At 44.8% G+C, this 9,839-nt stretch overlaps 1 protein-coding gene across 1 annotated transcript; it reads left to right on the plus strand.

Annotated features, from left to right (window-relative positions):
- The first annotated feature begins 594 nt into the window (after positions 1 to 594).
- On the plus strand, positions 595 to 7,915 carry LOC137342772 (taste receptor type 1 member 1-like). The gene is made up of 6 exons (XM_068006949.1): positions 595 to 758; positions 1,400 to 1,655; positions 2,288 to 3,082; positions 4,492 to 4,704; positions 5,712 to 5,832; positions 6,987 to 7,915. The coding sequence occupies exons 1-6, from the start codon at positions 595 to 597 to the stop codon at positions 7,913 to 7,915; spliced, it is 2,478 nt and encodes an 825-aa protein (XP_067863050.1).
- The last annotated feature ends 1,924 nt before the right edge of the window (positions 7,916 to 9,839 follow it).

Here is a 9,839-nt window from a genome sequence, read left to right on the forward strand (position 1 = left end):
ATCCTGGAACCCCCTTCCTAACAGCGCTGTGGGAGAACCGTCACCACACGGACTGCAGCGGTTCAAGAAAGCGGCTCACCACCACCTTCTCAAGGGCAATTAGGGAAGGGCAATAAATGCCGGCCTCGCCAGCGACGCCCACATCCCATGAACGAATTTAAAAAAAGATAGTGGGCGCAAGAGGCGATGAGAAGGAGAAATGGTGGCCCAAAAAGTTTCAGAGTCGCATAGAGGAACACAGACACCAGGGAAAATAAATTCAGCTCTTCTCATCACAGCTCAGGATAAATAACCTCCTTCACGCTCCCACCTCAAGCATTGATTTTATCCAACCATTGAAAGAGTGGTTTCGATGGAGGTTTGGCCATTTCATTTTCATTCAAAGTAGTGCATTATGATACACAAACATCCTCATATCAAATTAATGCAAATTTAGTTTCCTTATGTTAACACTCTTGTGTGCTTGTATTTTCATACTTTGCTGATGTTGGCATAGGTACAAAACTCCTGGTATCATTATTTGGAGTATGTGGGTGGCTCACACTGACAGTATGTTTCTTAACATTAATGATGTTCCACCTTGTGTTACTTGCGATGTGCTTTTCGGCGCGAGGCGGTACCTTTGTCGACGGACGGGATGCAGAAAGTTGCCGGATACAGTTTAAGTTGCCTGGGGATTACATCATTGGAGGATTGTTCCCGATTCACGTTGAATCGTACCGCAGTGTCTCAAAGGTAGAGGCCCCCATGTGTAAAAGGTAAGGAGCAATTAGACGTTCAGAGTTAGCTGACACACCAAGAAATAGGAATTGTAACAAAATTACAAGCTTGTGGGTCAGAAGCAGAGAATCGTAAAGGAAGTTACCCCAATCAGGGAAAGGACCCTTGTATTGATCCCAGCACTAAAGGGCTAATCTCAGGGGAATTTGTGCATTGTTGTGACATGTGAGGAGTCTCTTCACTCACTTCGCTCTCACACAGCTTGATAGGATGGAACAAAGAGGTTGTCACCTCCACCCATTGTCTGTGTCAGCCGTGGCTCAGTGGGTAGTACTCTTGCCTTTGATGCTCGAATGATCATGAGGTTCAAGTCCCACTCCACAGACTTGAGTACAAAATCTCTACTGGCACTCCCAGTATCAGCACTGAGGGAGTGCTGCACCATCAGACGCTAAACCAAGGTCCCGTCTGCCCTCTCAGGTGGACATAGAAGATCCCATGGCACTATTTCGAAGGAGAGCAGGGGAGTTCTCTCCAGTGTCCTGGCCAATATTTATCCCTCAACCAACATCACTAAAAATGATGACTACAGGATTTGGCTTTTTATTTCTATCTCCAGCTGAAAACATTCATGACAATATTTGCCAATAAAACACCTTTCCTTTAAATATCTCACTAGATTTTCAGATAAAGGATATCTGTATTTTCAAGCCATGAAGTTCGCAGTCGAAGAGATAAACAACTCGAGCTCCCTTTTGCCGAATGTTACCCTGGGGTATGAGATATTTGATGACTGTGATATCTTCATTGATCTCCAAGGAACTTTTGCTTTTGTCTCAAGATACCATCCTGCAGTTACAGCTGTAATTGGTCCAACAAAATCAGATGCTGCCATCGTCACAGCAAACATTCTCAATTTGTTCTGTATTCCACAGGTAATTTTTCACCAATTATTTTCTTGTTCTTTTTTCTCTCTCCGATTGTCTCTCACAACAACAACAACAACAACAACAACAACAACAACAACAACCTATAGAAACACCTTTAATGTAATAAAACATCCCAGGGCGCTTCACAGGCGTGTTGTCAGACAAAATTTGACACCAAGCAACTTAAAGAGACAGGTGTCCAAAAGCTTGGTCGAAGAGGTAATTTTGAAGGAGGGACTTAAAGGAGGAGAGAGAGAAGTGGAGAGGTTTAGGGAGGGAATTCCAGAGCTTAGGGCCCAGGCAGCTGAAGGCACGGCCGCCAATGGTGGAGCGAAGGAAATCGGGGATGTGCATGATGCCAGAATTGGAGGAGTGCAGAGATCTCGGAGGGTTGTGGGACTGGAGGAGGTTACAGAGATAGGGAGGGGGCGAGGCCATGGAGGGATTTGAAAACAAGGATGAGAATTTTAAAATCGAGGCGTTGCCGGACTGGGAGCCAATGTAGGTCAGAGAGCGCAGGGGTGATGGGTGAACGGGACTTGGTGCAAGTTAGGATATGGGCAGCAGAGTTACTTGTGTTAAAAGTACTGGAGGGTAAGTGAGATATAGAATGAGTGTCTGTGTCCTTCCCTTTACAGATCAGTTATGCAGCCACGAGTGAGAAGCTGAGCGACAAGACACAATATCCATCGTTTATGCGAACCATCCCAAGTGATGAGAGCCAGATTGAAGCGATCATTCTATTGATCCAGAAGTTTTGGTGGAATTGGATCACAGTCATTGGGAGCAAGAACGAATACGGAGAGAATGGAAAACACAAAGTGATTTCATTTGCCACAGGGGAGGGGATCTGTGTGGCCTCTGAGGGCACAATCTCAGTACAAGTATCGGAGTCGAAGCAAAAAATCATCAACATCATTGACAACATCGCCACCAATGAGGTCAATGTCATCGTTGTGTTTGCTGACGCTCAGTACGCAGAATATTTCTTCCGGGTGGTGATTGACATGAACGTCACTGGGAAAGTGTGGATTTTAAGTGAAGCCATATCTGTCCGGAGAATGCTTTCAGAAATCCCCAACATTAAGAGAATTGGCACTATCTTAGGGATTGCTGCCAAACAGGGCAAAATGTCAGGATACGAGGAGTTTGTATTAAGGGATATCACTGCTTGGAACACAGGTAGCCATCAAAGTGTAAAATATTCTGGTCTTCAGGAGGAAAGGCAAGACAGCCCAGACAACAGCTGCACAGCTGTCTGCATCAAGCATGTCCCATGCACTTCTGATGGTGTTAGGTCACTATTGCAACATTCGGAATGGCGTGTTGAATTTAACGCGTACTCGGCTGTGTACGCTGTAGCCCATGGTCTACATCAGTTACTTCAGTGTGATTCAGGAGTGTGCAACAAGGAAAGCATCTATCCCTGGCAGGTTAGGAAAGTACCAAATGCAACCTTGATCTGGACAATATTCTGGTAATAGCGAGTCGGCTGTCCATTTCACATCTCTCCTGGTATTTTTATTTCCATTGACTTCAATATTTCCGTTCCAACTAAAGATTAGCAATGGTGAATTAAAGCCAACATGATGAGCTTTTCTCGAAACGTATTTTTCATTTTCCCCCGACAATTCTCTCCACCTCTCCTGAAAGGCTAGTCCCTGAAACGTCACTGCTGGGCTACAGTTCCACAAAGTCCACCTGCCCTCTGGTACCTCACCCAAGTGGCCATTCTTTGTGCGTTAGCCTAGACCAGAGGCTCCCCCCACTCCACCGTCAGAAATTCATGTCCCATCCGCGCCCACTCCCTCTTTCCAAGAAACAGTATTTTTGCATCATTAATATCCCTTTGGGATTGCTGATGTTTCCTTAAAGAGTAAATATTCTCCTACCTCGAGTCAACAGCACAGAAACAGGCCATTTGGCTCAACTGGTCTATGCCGGCATTTATGCTCCACATGAGCCTCCTCCCACCCCTCTTCATCTCACCCTATCAGCATATCCTTCTATCCCTTTCTCCCTCATGTGTTTATCTAGCTCCCCCTTAAATGCATCTATGTCATTCGCCTCAACCACTCCTCGTGGTAGCGAGTTCCACATTCTAACCACTCTCTGGGTAAAGAAGTTTCTCCTGAATTCCCTATTGGATTTATTTCCTATGGTGGGGGGAGTCCAGAACTAGGGGCACAGCTTAAAATTACTTCTAGGCTGTTCAGGGGTGATGTCAGGAAGCACTTCTTCACACATAGGGTAGTGGAAATCTGGAACTCTCTCCTCCGAAAATCTGTTGAGGCTGGGGGTCAATTGAAAATGTCAAAACTGAGATTAATAGGTTTTTTTTAAGGTAGGGGTATTAAGGGTTATGGAACCAGGGCGGGTAGATGGAGTTAACATACAGATCAGTCTATGATCTAATTGAATGGCAGAACAGGCTCGAGGGGCTGAACGGCCTCCTTCTGTTCCTATGTTAGTAACCCAGAGCACATCCGCACTTTTGTCACTTTAGCCGTTTTAGTTCTGCTCCCTCTGAGCCACGGGCTGACATCGAGTCCTCACCTGATGTCCAAATACATCCACTTTCCAATGGGGCCCACTGGGAAGCAATCGGGAAGGGGAACATTGGTTTATTTTTCTCTCCTCGCTAGCCCAGGGGTGCTGAGATCAATTGGAGCTCCCTCTCGAGAACAGGTATGTCGGCACAAACCAGGGCTCGTGCATTGCTCCCCTCCTGGTCCATGTAGCAGCCCACGAGCCACGTGACCGTGAAGGTGTAATTTAGAACAACTTTCGGCGCAGTTGCTCGGGGGCCTTTCAGTGATCCTGTCTCTTGTATTTTTTTCAGCTTCTTAAGACTTTGAGAAGAGTCAATTTTTCTCTTAACGGCATTCCAATTTATTTTGACGAGAATGGGAACCCTCCGACAAGATACGACATCATACATTGGGATTGGAAGGATGAAACTGTTTTCTTCAAAGTGATTGGGTCATACAAGCCTAACCCAGGGCAGCTTCAAATTGATGAATCCTTGATCAAATGGAATTCACAAGATGGCAAGGTAAATTACCTGAATTATCATTTAATATATTGATTTCTGCCCTTTTTAAAAAAACGTTTCCTTTCCCGTTTTCTTTCCTTTCTCCTGAAGAAGCTGACTCTTGCTGGGGGATGATTTCAGAGGCATTGCCTACCCTCAGGGACCTTGTCAAGTTGCCGTTCTTCATGTGTCAGCCTAGACAATGAGATTATCTCATCGTGAAGAGATCGGAGCCAAAGCCAGATCCTATCCTCACCCATTGCACTTTTCAGCAACGAGCCATCAGGACCAAGGAACCTTGGTTGATTGTTCTCCCCTTCCCTAGCCCACAGATACTGAGAACTATTGTTGCCACCCAAAAGCCACCTCAGTTGAGGTCATGTAACTCAACACGGAGCAGGAATGGGATCTGGGGCCGTCTTGTCCCCTATGGTGTTGTCCTTACCAACCGACCCTTTGGGATAGCTGATATCTCCTTAAAGAGTAAATATTCTCCTACATCGAGTCTATGTCGGTGTTTATGCTCCACACGAGCCTCCTCCCTCCCTACTTCATCTCACCCTATCAGCATATCCTTCTATTCCTTTCTCCCTCATGTGTTTATCTAGCTTCCCCTTAAATGCATCTATGTTATTCGCCTCAACTACTCCCTGTGGGAGCGAGTTCCACATTCTAACCACTCTCTGGGTAAAGAAGTTTCTCCTGAATTCCCTATTGGATTTATTAGTGACTATCTTATATTTATTACCTCTAGTTCTGGTCTCCCCCTTATATGGAAACATTTTCTCTACGTTTACCCTATCAAACCCTATCAATATCTTAACGACCTCTATCAGGTGACCCAGTCTTCTCTTTTCTAGAGAAAAGAGCCCCAGCCTGTTCAGCCTTTCCTGATAAGTATATCTTCTCAGTTCTGGTATCATCCTTGTGAATCTTTCTCGCACGTTCGCCAATGCCTCTATATCCTTTTTATAAAAAAGGAACATTTTTTTTAAAGGTTATAATTATTACTTTCTTTATCTAAACAGATTCCTACTTCTAACTGTTCCAGCGAATGTGAACCCGGTCAGATAAAAATTACTGTTGGTTTCCAACCGTGTTGCTTTATATGCAAGGACTGCGGTGAAGGAACTTTCCAGAATGAAAATGGTTTGTATAAAGCCGACTCTGCAAAGGTGGCTTCCATCATAAAGGGTTTACGGGAGGGGGCAAGCAATATGAGGATGGTTTAGTGGTGATCTGCGTTAATGACAGACAGTCTTGCTTTCAAATTGCCTCAAGGACAAGTTCCCAATCTTGGCCAGTCCCCCTGGGGAAGGCAGTGAGTAGAAGCAATGGATTTTTCTTGATAGAAGGAAGAATGGGAGAACCATTTACATACTCATCATTGACTAGTTTACAGAATATATCAACAATTTCCCTGTTATGTGTCCAGCGCCAATTTAAAAGATTACAGAATCATACAGAAATTACAGCATAGAAGGAGTCCACTCAGTCCACCTTGCCTGTGCTAGTACTAGCTCTTTAACTGGAGCAATCCACTGCAATCCAATTTCCCAGCCCTCTTCTGTATCCTTTTCAAATACTTATCCAATTTTCTTCAGCCAAAACCAGCCTCTGTTCCACACTTGCAGTGTATTTACCAACTAACACCACCAGGGAAGTTCCCTAATAATGGAAGCTGAGAGGAAACACATTTTTTTAATACTGTCTAACTCACCTTTGTCACCTCCAGGCTCAATTACTCCAACACTCTTCTCACAGGCTTCCCGATCTCCCGTCTGTACAGATTCCAACTCATCCAGAACTCTGACTCCCACATCCAGTTGCCCCATATCTACACCAATTCTGTCTGACTTCTCATCTCCAATATATTGGTTTTAAAATCCCCTCCGCGCTTGTCTCACTCTACCTCTGTGACCTGGTCCAGACCTACATCGCAGCTTGCACCGTCTCGCTCTTCTGGGACTGGAATCTGGTACATCCCCTCATTCGTTCCCACTCCACAGGGGTGACAGAGTCATCAGCCAACATAGCCTTGACCTCTGGAATTCTCTTCCTAAACCGCCTACCTTGTTTCTTCGCTCTCCACTTTCCAAATTCTTCTCAAAAAAATCCCTCTTTAACCTAACTTACCATCACCTCCCCTAACTCTTCTCTCAATTCCTGCTTGGTGTAAAAATAACTTGGGAATGTTTTGCTATGTTAAAGGTCCTATATGAGAGTGAGTTATTGTAATCAAGACAATGGGAGAGGCCAAGCCAATGCCCTAATTCCCATGGGTATTTTTTTTTCTCTTGCAGAGTGCACACCTTGCGACTTAAACCAGTGGTCACCTTCAAAGAGCACTGTTTGCCATAACAGATCTGTAATGTATCTCAGGTGGGACGAGAGCCTTTCGATAGTGTTAGCCTTGATAACGGGACTCGGACTCCTACTGAATGTGCTGATAAGCGTCATCTTTGCCATTTACCTCCACACTCCTGTCGTCAAGGCTGCGGGAGGGAAACTGTGCTTTATCCTTTTGTTGGCATTAGCCTGTAGCTGCAGCAGTGTGTGTTTCTTTATTGGGGAGCTAAATGCTGGGATCTGCATCGCAGGGCAGCTAATATTCATGGTCAGCTACACGACCTGCCTCTCATGTGTGCTGGTCAGATCCTTTCAGCTAGTGGTCATATTCAAAATGGCCACCAAGTTGCCTAAGGCCTATGATTACTGGGTTAAATACAACGGGCAGTATATTTTTGTGCTTATATCCAGTGTCATTCAGTTATCTGCATCCTTCGTATGGATATTCTCAAAGCATCAAGTTTTGGAGAGGAATTATGATATTTCCAAAAGTGAAGTCATTCTGATGTGCAGTTGTACAAATCTCCCGTTCTCTGTCCTGTCAGTCACTGAGCTTTTCTCTCTCAGCCTCCTTTGCTTTGTGTTTGCCTACTTGGGAAAAGATCTGCCGAAAAACTACAACGAGGCTAAGTATATAGCCTTCAGCATGGCACTGGTCCTGATTTCTTGGGTCTTCCTCACCTTGGTGCTCCTCTCCAGTTCTGACGGCTACACATCTGCCGTCAAAGCTGCTGTCATCCTTATAAATTCATACACCATCACTGTGGGATATTTCTTTCCAAAGTGCTACATCATTCTGTTTAAACCACAGTGCAACACCACCGCTTTTTTCCAAACGTGTATTCAGGAATACACAAGGAGCAGAGATGCACCACAGCCGTAGCATTTATAACACGGGCCAGAACTTTGGTGTCTTTTCACATCATTTTTCTTTCCTTGCCAGTTTTCTCCTGAAGGCGCTGGTTTATGCTGAGCATTGGAAATAAACAACAACTTGCATTTATACAGCGCCTTTAACATAGTGAAACGTCCCCAAGGCGCTTCACAGGAGCGATTATCAAACAAAGTTTGACACCGAGCCACATAAGGAAACATTAGGACCAAAAGCGTGGTCAACGAGGTAGATTTTAAGGAGCGTCTTAAAGGAGGAGAGAGAGAAAGAGTTAGAGAGGCGGGGAGGATGAGGGAGGGAATTTCAGAGCTTAGGGCCTACGGCTGAAGCCACGGCCACCGATGGCGGGGCGAAGGAAATCGGGGATGCGCAAGAGGCCAGAATTGGAGGAGCGCAGAGATCTCGGAGGGTTGTGGGGCTGGAGGAGGTTACAGAAATAGGGAGGGGCGAGGCCATGGAGGGATTTGAACACAGGGATGAGAATTGTAAATTCAAGGCATTGCCAGACTGGGAGCCAATGTAGGTCAACAAGCACAGGGGGTAACGGGTGAACAGGACTTGGTGCGAGTTAGGATACGGGCAGCAGAATTGACTATTAAATGACCAGGAAACCTTAGTTGATGCCTGGTCTACCTAAGTGTTGAAAGGGAGCTAACCCATTGAGAAGAAATCATTTGATCATCAAAGGGATAGACCATATATAATCCCAGAATGGTCTCAGAGTCCTAGGTTCCCTGCCTTGCTGAATCTCTGCAATGTGAGGGCTAAGCAGGCTTTTATGTGTCATCCCTCATGTAAGTTCCATCAGAGACTGTCACCCAGGGGTGACAGAACTACAACGATTTCTTTTCAAACAGTTTAGATATTGTGTACGATTCAGGACCTCTGACACTGGCCCACTTCTTGTTTCCAGCTCCCTCCGCACTAGCATTGCTCCTTCAAACTTTTTACCTTGTCATCTGGAACTCCCCCCTCCCTCTCAGCATCTTTTATTCATCCCTCCCATACAGCTCCTTCTTTGGATTTGTGTCAATTTACGCCTGGTTACGTTTCTGTGAAGCGCCTTGGGACGTTTTTCTACCTTTCAAGCGCTATATAAATGCAAGTTGTTGTTGTATCTCTGCCTTGTCACCTTCCTCCCTGCTTTCAGAAAACTTCCTTAAGACCTTACTCTTTGGCTATCCTTTTGCTCCTTCCAGAACCTTCCCTCGTCTCCCTCCTACTAGGTGTCTGCTTGACATTCAGCTGCCTGCAAAACACTCAGAGATGACTCTTTGTATGTAATGGGCGCTTTAGGAATGTAAGTTGTTGTTGTTGAAGTCTGGCAATTGTACCATTTGGTATCTTTCTGCTTCTGTATATTATTTCTTCTGCAAATAAATTTGACCAAGTAGTTTTAGCCTGTTGTACCATGGTCTGATTGTATGTCATTTCCCTTTCATAAGTGACAGGCACACAAGCTGGGCATCCCATAACCATTGTTTTGGAAAGAAAGGAAGAAGGAAAGAAAGAACTTGCATTTATATAGCGCCTTTCATGACCTCAAGACGTCCCAAAGCGCTTTACAGCCAATTATGTACTTTTGAAGTGTAGGCTCTGATGTAATTATATTAATCACACTGATAATACCATTCGTGCTTATTTATTATTTAGCAAAATAGTCATTCATTTTTTACAAAGAAGCGTGTCGTAAGATGTTTGAAAAACTAGTTAATTAACCGCTTGTTAAAATTAATCAACAATAGGCATTTGCATATTTAAAGTGACAGCACATGCTGCAAGTCAGTCATTAAGTCAATTCCCAGATATTGCTTGTGAAAGATAATAATGGTTACTTGCCTCATGTTCATATCATGGTGAGGGGCAGACGAGCACTGGACGCTACCCACAGCCACATCGTACGTGTACTCAACTC

Source organism: Heptranchias perlo, chromosome 26 (genome assembly GCF_035084215.1).
Source record: "Heptranchias perlo isolate sHepPer1 chromosome 26, sHepPer1.hap1, whole genome shotgun sequence".
NCBI classification, from domain to species: Eukaryota; Metazoa; Chordata; class Chondrichthyes; order Hexanchiformes; family Hexanchidae; genus Heptranchias; species Heptranchias perlo.